General features: G+C 41.9%; 1 protein-coding gene across 3 annotated transcripts in view; it reads right to left on the bottom strand.

Moving 5' to 3' along the window:
• Positions 1-20,718, bottom strand: part of FAT1 (FAT atypical cadherin 1) — a 167,989-nt gene that overhangs the window by 80,723 nt on the left and 66,548 nt on the right. For all 3 annotated transcript variants that reach the window (XM_054990664.1, XM_054990662.1, XM_054990663.1), the window contains exon 4: positions 5,890-5,951. In XM_054990664.1, coding sequence (XP_054846639.1) covers positions 5,890-5,951 — 62 coding nt within the window. The remainder of the gene's footprint in view (positions 1-5,889; positions 5,952-20,718) is intronic.

The raw sequence follows: 20,718 nt of genomic DNA, 5'->3' as shown, positions 1-20,718 counted from the left end.
ATTAATTAGTTGCATATGGTTCTTCAATAAAACTTTAAAAAAAAAATAAAGTAAACTTTATTTTAAAAAAATAAAGCAGTGAACAAGGAAGAACCAGGGGGAAGGCCTCCTTTTACAATAGTGATAGGTGTGTGGTGGAACCAGTGGTGTGGGGTGGAAAATTTTCCAAAAAAATTTCCAAAAAACATTTTCCATTGGAATTTTTCTGACCCACCTATGCAAATAAAGTCTGTTTATCTAAAGTTGTCAGCAGTGTTGTGACACAAATCAGTCAGGTTAGATCAGCTAAATGTGAGATATGAAGCACAGACTATTAAGTTATTATAACTTATTAAATTATCATGCCACTTCTCTTAAATTAAGCTCTTGAAGCAGTTCACAACAATTACAACAGTTAAAACCAATATTCAACCAAAATCACAATAAAACAGCCTAATGCAAATAACTAAAAAACACTCTCGTCCCAACCCCAGCCTATAAAACCCTGTGAATAACATAAACATTGCAGGCAGATAAAATGCACAGCAATTTGCTCTGCCTCGCAGAAGAATATTAGATAGCAAAAGCATGCTGGAATCGTTCTGCCTTACCGAGTTTCCAAAACATCAACAGGTCCTGCAAAGCATGAGCGCCTTATGACAGTGCATTTTAAAAGGAGGGTGCCATAATTGTAAAGGCCCTCTTCTGGGTGGAAGAAAGTCATGCCACCCTGAGACCAGGAACCACCAGCAAGCCCTGCGAAGATGAACGAAGCAGGCTGGGGGGTGGTTCATAATAGGAGAGGCGGACCCAAAGGTACGAGGGTCTCCAACTGTGAAGGGCTTTAAAGGTGAAGACCAACACCTTGAATTGGATCTGGAGGCTAACTGGTAACCAGTGCAGCTGCTTCAAAATCAGTGTTATATGGGCTGACCGTGGTGACTTGGTCAGCAACCTAGCAGCCTTATTCTGTACCACCTGAAGTCTCTGGAGCATTTTCAACAGCAGCCCTACGTTGAGTGAGCTGAAGTAGTCTAAACAAGAGGTGATTAATGTAGCAAGGTCGGGTTGAGAGAGATATGGGGAAAGTTGTTGGTACTGGTGAAGATGGAAAAATGCTTTTCTAGCCACCACGGACACCTGTTTGTCTATGGAAACCTTAGAATAAAGCCAACCCCCACCCCCAAACTCTCAAACTCAAACAGTAGGTGTATGTGTATGCTCCAGTATGGGTCTAATACATGTCTGTCCTAGATAGACGAAACAACAGACTAGAGAAAAGTAAATGCAAGGGAAAAGAGAGAGTATGGTGTGGGAGAAAGTACTCTTCTAATGTTCCATAGTTTTCAAAGATTCTAAAGATATCCAAAAACTTCAGATAACTGAGGGTGAAAATGGTGAAATTTTGTCACTTGTTACACTCCTAATCAGAGAGCAGCAGCCTCTACTCACTAGAAAATGATACTTAAGAGGCAAGTGACACTGCCTTAAGAGTAAAAGGACATAAACTTCACATGCGCAAAGTTTCAAAATTCCAATGAAAGAATATCAAGCAGAAGACTATACAATATAGGTTCGCACTACAAGTGATGGGGTTCCTAGTTTTAAACCTGTTTCTGCTGACTCCAACTTTAATTGATTTGTAGTTTTTTAACACAGCAAGCTCCCCCTCCGGAATAGGTACACGGTGGGGCAACCCTAGTTGAGTATGCTTGCTGACTGGCCAGCTCGCTCAAGGAAGAGGGTGACCAGACCGGCTGCCCCTCTCCGCGCCTCTCTGATCTTAAGGCTGATAACGGCTGCCTGCCTGCCTCCTCTTGCCCAGCCCAGCACTGAATCCACGTGCAGAGAGGGGAAGGCTTGGACTCTGCCTCAACGGTGCTTCTTTGCAAAGGGGCCAGGGAGTGGGAGGGCAGGGCAGGCATACTGGGCTTCTGTGGGCACAAACAACTGGAGGTGTCTAGTCCCCCTATCCCAGATCCAATTTGGAAAGTTCCCCGAATCCATTGTTACCAGCACTCACAGGACCCACTGCAGAGTCTGCAAGCTGGGCAGAATCTGTGCTTTCATTTGGGCACTTTCACAATGTAACCCCCCCCCCACACACACACCTTCCAGGATATCTCATGACTATTCCAGAGGAACAGTTGGACCCTGCTTTTCCAAAGAAAGAATCATAGGGTTGGAAGGGACCTCTAGGGTCATCTAGTCCATGCCCCTGCACAATGCAAGAAATTTACAACTGCGCCCCCAACTGCCCCAAGAAATACAAGGCAGCTCCTAAGACAAAATCTATTCATTTTTGTACATAGTGAAGATTGCCAAGAGACACCTCCCCTCCTCCACAACGCACAGAAAAAAACCCGGCAATCTCTTACACTTTGAACACGTTTGGTGGATGTAGTTAACAACAGGGTGACAGCAGCGGGGCTTGCCAGCCAGGTCGCCCGTATTCCTCCTGAAAAAAGGAGGAGAGAGCAGAAGGAACGAAAGCCCACAAGACGAGGGCTGCCGCTCTGTGCTCCTATTCTGGAGGCAGCCTTGCAGCTCCGTGTTAAAAAACTACAAATCAATTAAAAATGGAGTCGGCAGACACGGGTTTCAAACGAGGGGACCTGTCACTTGTACTGCAGCCCATAGCTGAGGCCCCAGCAAGCAGACACATACTGGGATAAAATGATTATGAATACATCTAGCAATCATCTGAGTTTTATTTCATAGCAATGTTTTAAATAGAACCCTCACAGTTCTGCACACACCGCTGGTTTGTTCATATAACTGTGCCTTCAAATTTCACAACTGACATTACACACCCTCTTTTATAAACTTATAGCTGAGAAACATTATTATGACTTCAGTGACTATCAAAGATTTCCCTGTGGTTTCAGGAGACAGCACAGCGATCACCAAGGGCAAAGATAAACACATGGAAAACAGACATGCTGTGAAAATGAAAGGACCTTCCAGAGCTCAGACAATGGGGTTTCTTAAATTACAACATAAATCTACTGCTAAGCAGGAGCCACAACCAAACTACTGAGTAGAATCCTTTGGACTGCGGGGCTTTCACAAATCTGCAATAACTAGTACAAAGGGTGGGATTCAGTATTTTATATACGATCAGTACAATGTGGAACCACTTTTTTTGGAAGAGTAACCAGAACTGAGGATTGTTTATAAGGACTAGTTGGGCAAAATGGTGAAAAATAACTGCAGAGGCCTGGCTCTTCTGTGCTCGTTGTGAACCAGAGTGAAAATAGACAGTGAGGAAAATAAAATCACAGCAGTATCCACATAATTTTCTGGGCTGATGGATTTCCACAGTGGTGGGAACAAAGCTCCTAGGAAGCTGGTATCTCTAAAGAAGATATAGTACTATAGAAAGTAGTTTCCCAGAGAAATTAATATGTTAACAAGTGTCTGGGAACCTTGTGAAATTTGCAATATGTATATACGTGCATGCCCAAGTGTATGACTGATGAGAGTATAAGAAGAGCCCAACTGGATCAAGCCATTGGTCATAGAATCATAGGGTTGGAAGGTACCTCTAGGGTCATCTAGTCCAACCCTCTGCACAATGCAGGAAATTCACAAATACCTCCCCCCCACACACCCAGTAACCCTTACTCCATGCCCAGAGGATGGCAAAACACTGTCAGGATCCCTAGCCAAACTGGCCTGGGGGAAATTGCTACCTGACCCCAAGGTGGAATGAAAGAAGGGGCCATGAGAACTAAGCACTGGTCGATCTAGACTAGCATCTTTTATTATTATTATATGTATATAAACATTTACATGCCATCTTACTACACAAACAGAGTCCCTGAGACAGCAAATATTAACACAAAAACCATTTTAAACAATTTAAATGTAAAACATTAAAAAATAATTCAATAAAAACACACACACACACAGTAGAAAGCAGCAACAGTCCAGTAGTACCTATAAGGGAGAGGGCGGTCCTTAAGCTGTACAGGGCTTTAAAGGTCAATACTAGCTGTAGTGTACTGGGAGCTTCAAGAAAAAGGATTTAGTAGCAAGGTTCTGTACAGCTGCATTCCGAATGGCCAGGTTGTTGAGGCGGCCAATCAGGATTCCCCTACAGACTAGTGAACAGGGTTTCTGGACACCGGGTGTTTGCTATTGGCTGAATTTAATTGTGGGCGTGTTTTGGTGGGGAGTTGAGTGTTCTATAACTGCTGTTTGGTGTTTTCGCTTTGAGTAGTGATGTTCCTGTTAATAAAAGAGTTATTGGAAATCACTTGAACTGTCGTACCCACTATATAATACTAGCATCAAGAACTGGGCCTGGAAGCAAACAGGAAACCAATATAAACTGGACTAAATGGGAATGATACAGTCTCTATGACCCACTCCAGCCAGCATTATGGTCACAGCATTCTGTATCAACTGAAGCTTCCAAGGGCAGCCCATACAGAGTGCACTGCAGTAACCTAATGTAGGTGTTCTCAGGGCATGCACTACAGTGGCCCAACCTTGTTTCACACAGCAGCCCAGCAGTTACTCTGGAGTGCCAATGAACAGGGCATGCAGGCCAGAGCTTTCTCCTGATGCTGCCTCTTGAACAGCACCTCCAACATCTTCTCCCTCTCTAAAGATCAAGTGTGCCAGGCCCTTGACTGAGGAGAGTGGGCAATTAAAGCCTTCTCCTCCATCATACCATTTGCCTCACATGGCAAACAGCAGCTCTTCAGGGCAACCGCATGTTGGGACAATGGCGTGTAAAGGATGTTGGTTTGCCAGCCTCCAGGTGGAGACCTGGGGACCTCCTGGAATTACAACTGATTGCCAGCTGATGAGATTAGTTCCCCTGGAGAAAATGGCTGTTTTAGAGGAAGGACTCTCTGTCCCACTGAGGTCCCTCTCCTTCCCAAACCGCGTCTCCCCCAGGCTCCACCCCACCAATCTCCAGGAATTCCCCAACTTGGGAAACAGAGAGGTGCCATTGTCCCATTTTGAATTAGGCCTCTATGCACCTGATTTTGAGAGAGAAAAACATGCTGGAAACAGAGTTCGAGGAACCCCCAGTGTCTCATAGAGTTAAAACTCTCCGCGAGTGGAGGAAATTCTAAACTTCTGGGATGAAAGGAGAACAAATTCTACCTCTCTTCTGAAGAAACTGTAGGATCTCTCCCAATTCGGTTTCACCACCCTCATATACGTTTGCTTCTGACTAGGAAGGATTCAGACCCCCCTTAACCTGTTAAGTGACTAGCGTGCACGTGAAGGATTTCAGCTCATGTTCTTTCTAGGGTAGGGAGGGCTCCGTCTTCTTTGACCTTTAGAGCAACTACAGGGAGGGAATATGCGGTTCTTCAATTAGGCTGAAAGAAGTGAGCTACGCTGCCCACAGCTAAAGTTGGGTTTTGGAGATGGAGAACATTAGATATTAGTCTGCAGGATGAACTTATAAGGGTGGAATTTGTAGAATTGGTACAGTCTCTTTTCTGCTTAGCTCCCCCCCCCGCAAAAGCAGGGGGCTCACAAGTGAACATTAGAAACCTATATTAGGAAACAGATCAAGATGGGTAGCATAAGCTTTCGAGAACCACAGCTCTCTTCATCAGATGCATCTGACGATGCATCTGATGAAGAGAGTTGTGGTTTTCGAAAGCTTATGCTACAAATAAGTTTGTTAGTATTAAAGGTGCTACTGGACTCTTTACTATTTTGCAGCTACAGACTAACATGGCTAGGATCTGTAGCAGCAGAAAAGAGCAGGAGTCCAGCAGCAACTATAAGACTAACACAATTTGTGGTAGGGTATGAGCTTTTGTGAGTTACAGCTCACTTTTTCAGATACAGCTAGAATGTGAGTCCATATAAGGAAAGAAACACATTTAGGCATAGGAAAATATTCAGATGCAAACAGTCAAGAACATAATTTACCTCTAATACATGCTCTGCTTGCTGTTCTCTGTCAAGTCTTCTTGATGTCGTTGTGATTAGACCTGAAAATATAAACAAATAATTCATCAGTTCTTCAGGGGAAGATAATAGGTCAGGTGGGCTCAGTGTGAACTAGTAATCAGGAGCATCCCAACTGGTGGTGCTAATGCTACAATTTATACATAATTATGTTAAATTAAAAAAAACAACAACACTTTCAATACAGCAAGTTACGACGATATGTCCAATTCAGATATTGCTTACTGTGGCCAAAACCAATCTTATGGACATATGTTTATTTGTTTACATCATTTATATTCTGCCTTTCTCACTGAAACTCATGACGGATTACACAGTGCAAGTCAGAACAGTCAATATCAAAGGCATTTCAATATATATGTAAAGGGTATATACATGCCAATTTGCAAAGATTTTAAAACCAGCAGAAATCCAATACAGAGCGGGAGAGATGTTGAAACAGAGCATAAGAAATTCTATGACTGACATGTTAAACAACATAGGAACTACCTTGAAGGATCATTCTTGCAGCAATACTAGTGAAGCCTATGGTCCCTCAATATTTACAGCAATTGTAGTAGTTAGTGGCCCTTCCTTATCCCTTTACTGACGGATCTCGAGATTACTTCCGTACATTACAACTCTCCTATCTAAATAAAAAATCCTCTTGCTTAATTCAGTTTTGTGTCCTTTGCAGAAGGCCGGGAGACTGGGAGATTTCCAGACCTCTTCAGGTAGGCCGTTCCATAAAGTGGGGGCCATCAATGAACATGCACAGGTACGGGCAGCTGTTGCTTTTGCTCATGTGCAAAGTGGCACCTGCAGAAGGCCCTGTTCAGATGAGCGAAGCTGCTGTGGTGCTGTAGTGGAATATAGCAAGAGGGGCAGTCCTGTAGATATGATAGACCAAGGCATCAAGAACTTTGCAAGTGATAGCCAATACCTTGAACTGGGCTTGGTAACTGATCCGTAGCTAATGGAGTGACTGCAGAATGGGAGTAATGTTCACACTTCTCCTAGCTCCTGATAATAGCTGAGCTGCAGCATTCTGCACCAACTGCTCTCCAAGTTAACTTAGAGGAGACACATATGTACAGAGCATTCCAGTAGACAAGTCTTGATGTTATAATGGCATGGATCCAGGGGGTCAGATGGGCTGTGTCGAGGTAAGGAGCCCTCTTCCAGGCCAGCCTGAGTTTGTGGAAAGCATTTTTTGCAGCAGTGCTGGATCCAGTATACAAAACAAAACACACTACTGTGGGGGGTGGGGAGCGAATCTTCACATCCCAGGATAACAGGAGTCACCACCAGTCTCTCCTAACTAACTCTCCGCTCAGGGACCAAGGAACAAAGTCTAAAGCTCTACCGGGTGTTTATCAAGAAGTCCGTCCTTCAAGGTAGGGCACCTGCAGGCTGAATTCCATAAAAACAATTACTTGGTAGCTGTAACTAAATTATGCCAAGGTACTGGATTTAGATAGAAGCCCCCAAACTCAAATAACACTAGAGAATTATAATTAATGAAGTGTGCAAAAGATTACAAATATAGAAATTGTGCAAGACAGGAAAGAAAATAATAGAAATTAAAATACTGTACAGGCTTTGGTCCTCTGACACAGATGTTACCTTGTCAGACTAGATGTACGAAGTTCACACAGAACCCCAAATTCCAAAATCTAGAGGCAAGAGTCCTGGGTTGACACCAAACTTGGTAGTCAGGTCCAGAACAGAAGTATTCCACCAACAGCAAACAGCCCAGACTAGAATGAAGACCAGCCCACGTTCTTTTGCCGCTGGAATGCATTCACAATTCGAGCAACCTACCCTCACCCAGGGTTCCTTACGCTAATGAGATGGAATGAGCACACCAAACTCCCTCCTAGTTTCTGGCCTTGAATCCTGCTGCTCTCATGGTCTCATCTGCACCCGGGTGTCTCAGTTCCATCTTGTGCATATCTCTGAAAACTGCAAAACCAAGGGGACTAATTTTCCAGAGATGGGCCTGCAGTTGCCTAACCACACCCCCAAGCTTGAACCAAGGATTTGAAAAGCCAAGAAACAGATTGAGAGAGGCTAGTTTCTTCACAACTGTAAGAATACTTCTGCATGTATGGTGTGTAGAATGGATTTTTAGAAGGAAAAAAATACATCATTTACACGTAGGGTTGCCAGGTCCCTGTACCCTCCCGAGGGGGGGGGGACGATGACACACACTTGGCATTTACCCTGTGTCGCTTGCGTGGTCATTCTCCGCACACACCCCCTGGCGTTTCTGTAAGTGACATCATCACGTTGGCTGCAGGAGCACTCTTGCGCTCTGCTCAGGACCAATTTGGCCGCAAATGAAGTACAGGAATGCTCCCTTGGCAACGACACAACTTCTGGAAGTAACATCACCGCACCTCCCAGGAGTGTGCACGCCGCATGTGTTCCCAGGGTGCCTGCCGGTGGCAGGTGACCTCTGGGGGGGGGGGAAGCTCACCACTTCCTGCTGATCGCTGGAGGATCAGCAGGCGAGGAGGCAATTCCCCAGGAGTTTGCCCGCCACCGGGCAATTCCCCAGGAGTTTGCCCTGAGAACCCTATTTACAGATTCCCCTGAACCAAAACTTAGCACAAGTTCCCACTGTACATTAAGTTAACCTAATTTTGCCTTTTACTATAATCTAAGTTGGGAACCTAATCAAAGCTCAATTTGTGCCTGTAATAATTAGTAAAAGTAAAAGCACCTTCTTTCCGTTTTCCAGTTGTTTCCTACAACCAGAAAAGAGTCACTGAGTTTTTGCTTGGATTGTGCCTCAGCCAGGAAATACTCGTTTGCGCTTCCCCCTCTTCAAACACCAAGTAACGCAATACTGTGTTTAAATCCAAACCTAACAAACCAGTTCAACAACTTTCCCAAAACAACCTGCCAGTGTAGTCAAAACGGTCTTCATTTTATCACGGAGTCTCAAAAGTTGTTCGCTCCTGCTTCCCGGTAGATGAAAATACAAAGAAAGAAAGAAATCCACTGCTTCACATTCTGCACAGTTAATCATTTTTCTCCAAAAGAATTCCAGGTTTTTGTTAAGACAAAATATCAACTATTTCTGAGCCAAGAAAAGTGCACGTGCATGTACAATGGCCAAGTATCTAAACAATTTAGCCTTCAGGCATTCCCGCTTTCTTCCTGTAATTCTTAGATTCTCAGCGAAACAAAAATCCTACCAAGGTCTTGGCTGTTTAGACAACCAGAACGATGGCACAGAAAGACCCATCAATCGTGCATGGCTTGTTGCACTGTTTATAAAGAGGGTGGGGTGGGGTGGGGTGGGGGAAAAAGAATTTCAGCTTCATTTTTACTACTTCCTTTATCTTTCATTTTTTCTTACAAGCAATACATTTATTAATGGGAAGAAAGAAATTCTAATCCTAAATAATAAAAGGAAAAATGAAACACAAAAGTAGCAATCTTAAGTAGCAAATCTATTCAGACCTAGGCTTTGCTCCCAGGCAACTGTTCTTAACACTGCACTCAAAGTTGAGAATGCTTCATAATTTGCATGCGTGTATTAAGCTGTGTTATGGAGACTGCAGGGTAAAGTGGTTTTTGTAATGTGAAGATATTTGTCAATGAGCTCAGAGTAAAGTTGATGAGTAAAGTTTAATTTAACTTCAAAGCACCTGTAATTGGTTCATAAACCCTTCCACAGAGATGGTGATGTATATCGGAAATAATCAGCATGATGAAATGCCAACATTTAAAAAAAAAACATTTCCCAACACTTGCTATATAATAGCTTCCAAAAATGAATGACAGGCTCTTGTAATTCAAACAGTACATTTAATTCTAAATACATTTCAACACAGACTTGAAATTGATACAGTGAGACAGGAAAGTGACCCCTGGGAAAACAAACTATCATTAAACCAATCTCATTGCAAAAAATAATGATGAACAAGTAATATTAGCAGTCAATTTTCCAGAGAATGATGTTTTAAAATTTGCCATGTGAAAAGCCTGTCAAAACATGCCATATCAGAAACACAAATCTGCAAGGGTACAATTAATTTCTTAGACAATGGTCCTCACATTATTAGTCCCAATACTTTCAAAAGCACTTCCAAAGAAATGCACCGTTAAAAGATAGCTGTGGTTTCACAACGGTAGCCTTAGAGTTCCTGGCCCAATTCTCACAAGAGGAAGGAAAGAAAGTCTAATCCATCATACACAGTGATATGGGTATTCCGGAAATTTTCAAATTAAACAAAATTAAACAATATTAGCAAAAGAAGGCAAATACAACATGTACAAGCCTGAACTTAGGGATTCCAGGTTCCCTGGTGGGGGTGGGGGTGGGGGAATCCCCCACTCTCACTCTCCCCCCTGCCACCACTCACCTGGCCGGTAGGGAGGAGAGAGAGGCCCTGGGAGCACGCGCATGCTTCGCAGAGGGCCAATTCGGGTCCCAAACGGGCCAAATCGCACCCGTATGGGGCTCAAATTGGCCCGCTGTGAAACACAGGAGTACCATCACTGGGGGTTGTCTACACTTCATATCCTGCATTTAGCCCATCTACCATGACTGATTTGCAGCACAACAGCCCTAGAGATAAACAGACTATATTTACATATGTGGGCTAGATAATTTTCCATGTAAAATATAGCATCAGAAAATGTTCAGCTTCACAGTCCTACTTATTCATGGCTTGACTAGGAGAGAGCGCAGGCAATTAGCTTCTCCAGTTCTTAGACAGACGGGGCAGAGCAAAGACTAGGCAAGCAAGAGGGGAGGAAGACGGCAGTGGGGAAAGAGAGTAGGAATTTTCCAGTCTCCACAGCCACCACTTGAGGTCGCTGTCTCAGTTCCTCTAACGGTAGAGCCAGCCTGCATACTCAAGTGAAGAGCGCCTATGAGTGTGTATTCCAGCAGCAGTTTTGGAATCACATCCGTTATATCTCAAAACCCAACCAATTTTTTAGTTATCAAGATGTTTGGAAAAGCTTTTCATTTTAAGCCAGAGTGGTACCCACCATTTTTAACTGGGGCTTCAGCAACTCTCATTAATAATTGTTTAAGTTCCGTATCTGTTATGCTGAAACTGGAAACGTGATTTCTGAGATAACAGGACAAGTAAATATTCTTGGAATTGGAGATGCCTGTCCCTTTAGCACCACTCACCTTGTTTCCTTATGAAGATACAAAGAAGAATACATAGAATAAGCAATAATGTGCACATGGGGTAACAGAATTACACTTTCTTTGCATTACCAAGTCGCACAGTTGAGTCATTGTTTGAGTGTTGTGTGTGCATGTTGCCAAGGAAAAACTGTAGGACTTCAAGCATCGGATCAAAGGTTGCCACTTTATCTCATAGCTGACATTTCACAGAAACATTCACTACATTATCAGCAGTCAGGAAACATAAGAACAAGTTTCAGCAAAACTGCTGTGAACATTAGGCTCTGCGTGTGCCTGAAGGAGTGGGACTGCTTCCTCACTCTTTTTAAGTAGATGCAAAGATCAGAAACCTGCTTACTGTTGCAAAAACTAGTCTCCTAAGTGGCAGGGAACGAAGATGGGTCTTCCAGATAGCAAAGGACAATTTACATGACTGACAACTAAAGCATGGAGGCTACAAAAGGAAATCTAGACATGCAAAGGCACTAAGACGATTGAGCCTTCGATATCTTTACATCACAGTCCCCAAATGGTTCATGGTAACTGTGGTTTGCATGAATTATCAAATGACACTTGCAAAATGGCATATTGATTCACATTTCGTCAAAGACAAATCAAATATAAAATAAGGCTTACAGCGCACTCAGAGCTATGAAGCCTGTTACAACTCTAGAGATGTGGAGGAAATTTTCCATTTCTAGAGATTGTTTTACAAAATCAACAACCATAAATAGATACCATTGCCAATCCAATATTGACAGTTTCAAAGTTGCAATTACTTTTTTCTGGTGATCATATCTAGGAATTGTTTATAACATTTCTACACTACCTTTCCATAGACCTTGCTCAAGGGTGCCTAACAAGTAAAACATAATGCGAACATAAGTACTATAAATGTTGTAGCAACTAAATCTATTAAAAACCCAGAAAGAGCATAAAAACAGCCTAAAGCATAACAGCGCCTTAAAATGAGTCTCATAAAACACTTCTTAGGCTAGAAGTTTTTAAAAAGTTAAAAGACCAACTTTGTAATTAAAAAGCCTAGGTAAAAAGAAATGTTTTAACTTCACACCTAAAAGACAGCAGGGATGGTGCCAGGTGAACCTCACCGGGAAGGCCATTTCCTAGGTGAGGTGGCCCCAATGAAAACCCCTTTCTCTGCCTTCACCCCCCCCCCATCTCACCTCTGAGGATGGAGGCACAAAGAACAGGGCTTAAAAAAGGGTCTTGTAACGGTGGCCCCATCCGTAATGAAGGAGGTGATTCTTCAAGCACCTCTTCCCAAACTGTTTAGGGACTGGAAAATAAGAACCAGCACTCTGAACTGTACAGGGACACAGGCAGCCAGTGAAGAGTTTTCAGTGGACAGGTAGTAAGAGTCCTATATCCCACCCTGATTGAAGCTGCTACATTTTAGACCAGCTGAAGTTTCTGGATAGTTTTCAAAGGCAGTCCCCATGTGGAACACATTAATAAAAAGCAAGTTATGAATTCATCTGATTGTCTTTGCAGGGCAAATCAAAAACCAGAGCTAAGAAATGTATTTGTCTCCTCTATCGTGATGGAGGGGATATTATCATCAACTTGATAGGGAACTTAGCAGTCATGCAACTGATGAGATGCCCTGTCAACAAGGGTGAGATTTTAATTCTGTTGAAATAGGCAAGTGGACAAACAAGTCCACGGCGTATCACGCACACCTCATTAGATTTGTCAACAGTTCTTCTTAACTTTAAACACTATAAAGGAAGTACATGTTATATTGCCTTTACATTTTACAGGTATGACGCCAATCAAAATAATTTCTGTATAAGTATTCAGCTTAACTATTTGCTGGTATTGGGACATAAAATAAAATTAAAATGAGGCGCTTTTAAAATCTAGTCGCTAAATTTAAGTCAAAACAAACATGCTACATCAGAACATGCTGTATTTAAAGCACTGGACATTTTTTTTAGTTTAATTTTTCTAAAAAACCCCACATCACTGAAAAATACATACCAACAATTAAACTCTGGATCATACCTACCGACCTGCTCACGCCCTCACTCCCCCCATTCCTCCTTCTTTCTCCTCTTCTTCCAGACGGAAAAGTTAACAAATTACTCTACAACTAGGTGCCTGAGACTAGAGAACTGTTGTGTTGCTTATGTCTCTGGCATGTCAGGTCTTTTAAGTTCCTACAGCCAGGCAAAGCAGACTAACAGGCTTGAGCCAGTACATCTGACAGTCCAGCTGTGAGGGTAAGCCCCTGGCTTATTGGAAGAACACACACTGTAAGCCATTTCTATCTGCCTTCATTTTGCAATAATTCTGACTATAAACTCTATTGTCTTATACATACAATTCCCTATGAAACACACTTCGCCTTTTGTTTTAATTTCTAAAACGTTTCAATACTATACCTCAAGGCCAGTCATCACATTAGATTTGCCATACGGACATTATCTGGAAATGGTTCCACATAACGGCACCTCTGTGTGGCGCATGAGATCTTAACAGGGGAACGAAATCTTCACCAGTGTAGTGTATTCCTGGCACCATTAACTACCAGAGCTCCAAGATCCAATAAGCAACCACGAAGCCAATGGATTTAGAACTATGAAACTCTACTTAGAGGACTCTACTGATATTCACTTACTGTGAGCAAATTTTATCAGAAGTATTTTACAGACCTGTGTTGAGATCTGTTTTTCTTAGCTGAAAAGTAAATAAACTACTATCTCTTTTTTGCATTCCTATTTAATAATCAGTAGGTCTAATAAACAACAAATTAAATGAATGCCTATTGTGATCCCTACTTTTTAATCAACTTTAACTAAAGATGTATCACTCACTTAGCATGAGCTTGCTAAAAGTATTTCAAGAGCACCTGTAAATTTACTGGCAACCAGACAATATAAATCATGACAAAAGTGCCCACAGAGGCTCAAAGGAATTAAATATACATCTAATTCCAAACTTTTGAGCATGTAAATCCCATTATCTCCTGTAAGACCCATTAACTTCCTCATTAAGCCTCTATTCTTTCTCCTTATAGCACATGCTATGCAAAACATGTCAGAACCAAGAAACTAACAGGTAAAACTCCTTCTGAATTCAGTCATAAAGAAATCAAAAGTTTTTAAAAATACTGTCCAAACATTTTGCTTTTTAGCCTTAAATACAGTACACACATTTCTGCTCATAATCTTTTGTGGTCCTCAAAGAAAATTCCAAGCTGCCAGCATAGTTTTAACAGCTACTAAAACTAATGTTAATTCTTTTTTGCTCTGTCGGAGAAAATGCCAGCTGACAGAGACGTTTTCATTACTGCTAGAGTATAAAACTTGGATTAGATAAGAGAGAGAAGTCGTCATTATGAATAATGGAAAGAGAATTAGGCTTAGGTTCAAGATTTTCTTTCCTTGCTGCAAAAATATGGGTATTTTGTTTGTTACTTCTTGATGAATTTTCCTTCCTACCCCTCAAATGGGCCCGCAGGGCAAGGTAAGTGTGGGACTGGGGGCTGGCCAGTTTAAAGGGCCCTGCCGCTTGCAAGCAGGTCCCTTTAAACTATCAGCTGGCAGGCGGCGAGGGGGGGGATCCTCCCCTGCCAGCTGATAGTTTAAAGGGACCTGCCACTTGCAAGGCAGAAAAGGGTCCTTTAAACTGTCAAATGCCCCTTTCCCTGCCGCTGCTAAGCGGCCGGAAAGGGCCATTTAAACCCCACGAACCACAAACTGGTTTGTAAACTTGTCCCAGTTTGTGGTTCCTGGTTCGTGAAAACCCACGAACCATGAACCTCATGGTTCAGTTTTTTTGTGGTTCGTACCCATCTCTAGTCAGGATCTAAAGACCTTTCCAGTCCTTTTACCTCACCCTCATTTTGAGCTCCTTGCCCACCGTAAACAACATTTGGAGAGGGCAACTGAGCTTGGTGCAGTGAATCATTGTTTCTACGCAATGCCTTGGGCCAGCTTTCCGAGTAGTAGTACAACGCCACAAGCTGCCTGTAATATCTCACCAGGGCAGGCGATCTGGCAAACTGGCCAAATGGTGCGTAATCCAAGTAAAGAAAAACTGAACTGCCTGTACATTTATTGTAAGAGACATCAAATCATTACCCCTTTTTTGCTACTGGGAGGATGCTAAATGCAAGCAAAGAGAATTCAGTTCTATACCTCAAATTACCCCACGAGTGCTGGTTGCAAAGCTACATCCAATAGTATTGGTATGACTGCACCATTTCACCATGAACTGTATTGTGCACGGTTTCTTTATCTTATCTTCTTCCATTTGCCGTTCTATTACTCCATTCCATTTTGTTTAAAGTAAACATGGGACAGGAAGCAGGAAAGCACGATCATAAAGATCACAGTGTAATTTCACTGCTGTTTTTACCTGTGTTGATGGCCTCGTTGTTTCTCGTCAGGTTTCACTTGACTAAGAGGATTTTTATTTTCCTGGAGAAGCTAATATTTGAACAAAATGCTTCCACAGAACATAGTGAGATAGCTTTTTGAGATGACTTCCTTTCACTGACTCTAGCGACTTTTGTTCTTTTTGTTCAAAAAAACTAGTCTCAAATGGTTTAGGATGGCACAGAAAGAAACCCCTGTTAGTGAGGGGGGAAAATAGAGCGCTCCTCTGGAGATGAAAAATATGTCAAAAGGTATGTTTTCTTTCCTCTTTACACACAAACTTTATTTTATTTCTAGAGGTGTAGTCTGATCATATTCATGTTTACTTTGAAGGAAATCCCACTGAAATTAATGCGGTTTACTCAACAGGTAAGTGCACAAAAAACTGCAGCTGTAGTCTAATTACTCGAAGTACAGCAAACAAGTAATAAGATTGTGTCTTCTCCATTTGAGCAGCAGGTACCTGCCTCCACAACTGAATACACACATCTACACTGCAGAAGTGGAAGGACACTCCCCCTAAATATATTAATAGCAGTACCAGGTCCCCTTACACTTTTGGAGGGAGGCACTCCCTTCTCTGTGTCCCTTGCAAGCGCTCCTGCACCTACATGGGTGATGTTATCGCGCAGCTGCAAGAGCACGCACGTGCTTTACATTGGGCCAATTTGCGCTCCAAACATGCCATTTTGGGCCCAAATCGACCTGCTGTGAAGCAAAGGAGTGCAATTGGGGCGGTGTGATGACTGCACTTCCAGGAAGTGATGTCACTGCACTGCTTCGGGAACACGCCCAGGACGGGAGGCCTGTTCCCTTGCCTTTTCCTCCCTTCTAGCCATGTGAGTGATGGCAGGGGGTGGGAGCGGGGGATCCCCTGCTCCCACCGGGGGGACTGATAATCCTAATTGTTAAGGTGGCAGGAACAGCAATAGCTGTATGAATGAGAAACATTTTTCTTCCTTTAACCTCCCACCCTGCCTCCAACTTGCCACCCAAACTTCCTCAGCCGGTCCTACTAAAGTGATCCACATGCAAAAGCAACCTCATATACACACTTTATTGACCGGGATCTGGAACTGTAGGCCTAAATGGTATCTGAGTTTGTTCTGTTTATAGAGAACGGTTGTCAGCAGGACACAAACTTGCAACATGTATCCAAATGTTTTTATCGATTTTAACTGTTCACCGCCCAGAGCCCCTGGGGATGGGCGGTATATAAACTGAAATATAAATAAATAAAAATATAAAGAAAAGTGCTAAATGCACATTTCGCTCAAAGCACTACAGTGCAAATGTGTGCGTGTATGACAAAATACATACATATACATGAACTTAAGATATACTAACTTATTACTGCCTCAAACATTTTTCAGGCAGTGAAATAAAGATTCCGAAATTCCTACATTCTGCCCCAAACATCTGAGCACCACCTTTGAGAACAGAAGCTCCTCCAATATAAATCTTTACTCCAAACACTTAAGGAAAACATACCTTGGTCATATTTTGAAAATCATCATTGTGCTACTTGGTGAAAGTGCTTTCTTGAACCTCACTTCAAGTAATACTTGGGTAATAAAAAAAATGCACAAACCTTCCAGCAAAAAACTTGCAAATCCAGAGAAGCAGAGACTACAATCTAGGCTGCCAATCACTTTGAACTGGTTCATTAATCACCAGAGCAACCCTCATTTTCTTTTCTTTTGGCTTGTACAAAGAACTAAGAAAACTTACAACCCGCAAAAGCAATACTCTCCCCGCCTTGTGCAAACACATACAGTAAAAAATAAAAGTGTTAACTCTAGATGTTGTTAATATAGTTCTAGTCTCAAATGCTTTTCCTAATTTTGCATCGATGTGAACATACACTGAATAAGAAAACATTTACCTCTCATTGGTATTTAAAAAGATAGCAGTCTCTCTTAGATCTCAAATACCTTGTAATCTCTAGGAGGTTCACAGTACAATCCTAAACAAAATTATACTCCTTGACTTCGTTTAGGACTGTATTGTTGCTGATCGCTGTCAAATAAAGATTTGTGACAATGTGCTCATTGCATTTATTATGTATAAACCAACACCTAACAACTGATATATGTTCTTCACCAACAGGAAAATAATATTCATGAAATATTATAAAAATGAGGTACCTGCTTCTGTAGCAGAAAGGTACACAAAATATATTCTTTGTAAAAAAAAAAAACTAACAAATATAGCAGATAAATAGAAATCTAGGTTTTGCAGTAAACTGAGTATGCGACTTAATAAAACTGTGAGGGAAATAATTAAACAATGGATGCTTCCTCTCTGACAGGCTATTGTGTAATCACACATTTTTCACTTCCTCAACTAAGTAGTTCCCCAGTGTTATCGGAAATCCTTGGAAGTTGTCTGCAGCTGCAGGCATTTCCTATTGAATTCTGCTCAATCTCTAAATTGCCTGCAATAGTTGACCAAAGGGTCAGAAAAGTTGTAATATGACAGCAGATGCAAGGTAGACTATCAGCCCCCGGCTCTCTACAACACTCCGATAGACACTCTTAAACTCACTGTGAGATTCCTCTATCCTTTTAAACATAACATAATCCCTTCTAAAATACCCTCAGTATACTGAGTAAAGGCTTGTAACGTGTTCAGCTTACTTCTGAAAATATTGGTAAAATAATAAAATTATTGTTCAATTGCAAGAAGAGATGCATTTAAATTCTTGAAACAACTATCAAAATGCTATTTTGTGTATTTTTCCAAATGAAGTCTAATCATCATCTCAAGGTCTGCAAATAATAGAATTTAGGCATACCGATCTAGCAGACACATAATTCAATTTTTCAGCTGAAAATGACAAAGCCATACTTAAATATCCTGGAGATGAAAGTAGAAGTCGTACACATGAAGGACATAACCACAACAGCATATAGGGAAGGGGTTATCAACTACCATCCTAAGTGATATCTGGGGTGTGCACACAAAGAAATTTGGTAAATCCAAACTGGGAATACCGAACCAGAGGGAAAAAAAATTGGAATTCCCTGAATATCGAATTTATTCTCTAGTTCAGTTGTATAGGAGAAATCTGGTAAAATCTGGCCATTGTTTCCTAAAGGAAATTCAATCTGGGGGCTATCTGGTGGGCTGGAGTGTGTTTCTGCAGTGGGAGCCAGCTTTGACTTCTTTGACTTTTGACTTTGGGGGCCCACAGAGTTGGCCCCTGGGGTCAAATCTTCCTGAAAATTGGGGTGTGTGTGTGTGTCACAGAAGAGGTTTTAGCTCTCCTGTTATGAGCCCCTTTCTTTTTCAGTTAGATTTTTCCTTTAACTCTCTTCTTACACTCACTGGGTAGATTGCTGCAACCAGGAATTATATTCCAAAATAGTTAATTTAGTTTAATAGTTTAATAACGTGCCCAAGCGTCAGGTTCTTTTGTGGGTCTATGTGGCCCTGAGGATAGGAATGGGATATATAGGAATGACAGATACTCTGGGATAAAAAATAAACCAAAATAAAACTTTTATTTTTACAAGAAGCGTATCGGTTTTGTACTGTTAATTAAGCTTGATGGTTTCAAAGATGGTTCTCAGTTATTAAAATTTCTCTTCATAGGTTCAGCCACAGATATACACAAACTTTCTCTCTCTAGCCTCTCAAAGTGCCAAAAAGGAAGCTTAGAGACCTAGAACAGAATAACCTTGGCGAGGGACAAGAAACAATGAAGTAACTCTATTGTACAGCTTTATATTAGAAGCTGTGGCAAATTCCTGTGGGGTGCATCTCACTTCCCCTTCCCCACCATGTTCTTTCCCCCCTCCCTGCCCCACATAGTCTTCCAACTTTTCCTTCTCCCTTCTCTCCTTCCCACCCACCTTTGTCTGCCCCCATCTTTACCTTTCCCTCTCCCGCCCCCCACCGACATCCTCTCCCCTATGGCCCAGTTGTATGGTGCCAACTGAGCTGGGCCCAGTTGCATTGTGGGGAACCTGCAAAGACTTTACTGGAGGTACTTCCATTTCCCCCTGTACCCCCTTCCCCCCACACTATTTCCTCTTTCCCTCATCCTGGCAGCCCCCATATGCTTATCTTTTTCTTCGTCCTTCTCTCCTTCAAGCTCACTAAACAACTTATCTGATCCCTATCTTCACATATATTTCTTAATTTCCGCTGGTTAAAGCTACAGATGCTCCTTTTATCATTTGGGTTTTTTTAACTGCCCAATGTATTTTTTTTTAATTTCAGATTTTTCACTTTTCTTGGAAAGGGCAGATTAGAGACTGGGTGATAATTGGCCACATCATTTTTGTTTAGGGATGCTTTATCAAGTGGGGCAGCTAGCTATTGTTAGGAGATTATATTAAAAACCTACAAATATGGAAAACTGAATTGACTGGGGAGCTTCTGCTTAGAAGTGGCTTCTTGCTTGGGACTTGCTTATCTTTGGGTAAAATTCTTTTATGGACTCATGTAACTGCTCTCCTTTAGTTATTTATGTTGTTTGTAATAGATGTTCTAATTTTCTGTTGATATAGACAATGTTAAAAATGCAATGTGGTTACGCTTCAATAAAAGATTAAAATGGAAGCAAAGATTCTCTAATAGTATCACTTGTGTTCTGGACCTGCAATGAACCTAAAAAGTTGTTGAGGTGTATCTCTTGTCAGGAATGAAATGATCTGATACAGAAAGGCAACTAGATACCTGTCAGTCTTTGGCAGGTAGAATTCCCAAGTTCTCCACAGTGAACACGCAGGTGTACTGGTTGAAGTAACTTTATTAGAGATCCATCAATTCAAGGTGTTCAGACAAGTGAAAATTGGCAGAAGTGACGTAACGGGTTGGTGATGTTAGTTATAGGGAAGGTTCCCGCCAGTTCCCGCCATCGGGATAAGGGGCCGTTAAAGTTTTGGGCGCAAAAGAATGGGGGGGGGGGGTCAGGGAGAAGCTAGGTTTAGGCTAGGCAGAACAAAGAATGAAATCATCTCAGTTCCCAAGAAAGATACATTTCAAGCTGGCCGCAGCTAGCTTTCAAGGACACTTCTGGAAGCAGCGGGGAAAGAGAAAGTACATACTTGTGAGATAACCAACTGCCTTAACATCAATAAGAAACTTCTCATGCCCTCAAGAGGACCAGTACATAACCTAATTCATTCATGGCTTATAGGAACACAGAATACATTCATGGCAGATATGCAAACAGGCATATATGACAATACCCAGGGTTTCTTAAATGCATGGCTATATATGAATTAGGCCTGTCCA

Source organism: Eublepharis macularius, chromosome 10 (genome assembly GCF_028583425.1).
Source record: "Eublepharis macularius isolate TG4126 chromosome 10, MPM_Emac_v1.0, whole genome shotgun sequence".
Classification (NCBI taxonomy): domain Eukaryota; kingdom Metazoa; phylum Chordata; class Lepidosauria; order Squamata; family Eublepharidae; genus Eublepharis; species Eublepharis macularius.
This window is presented reverse-complemented; position numbering and strand designations above follow the sequence as displayed.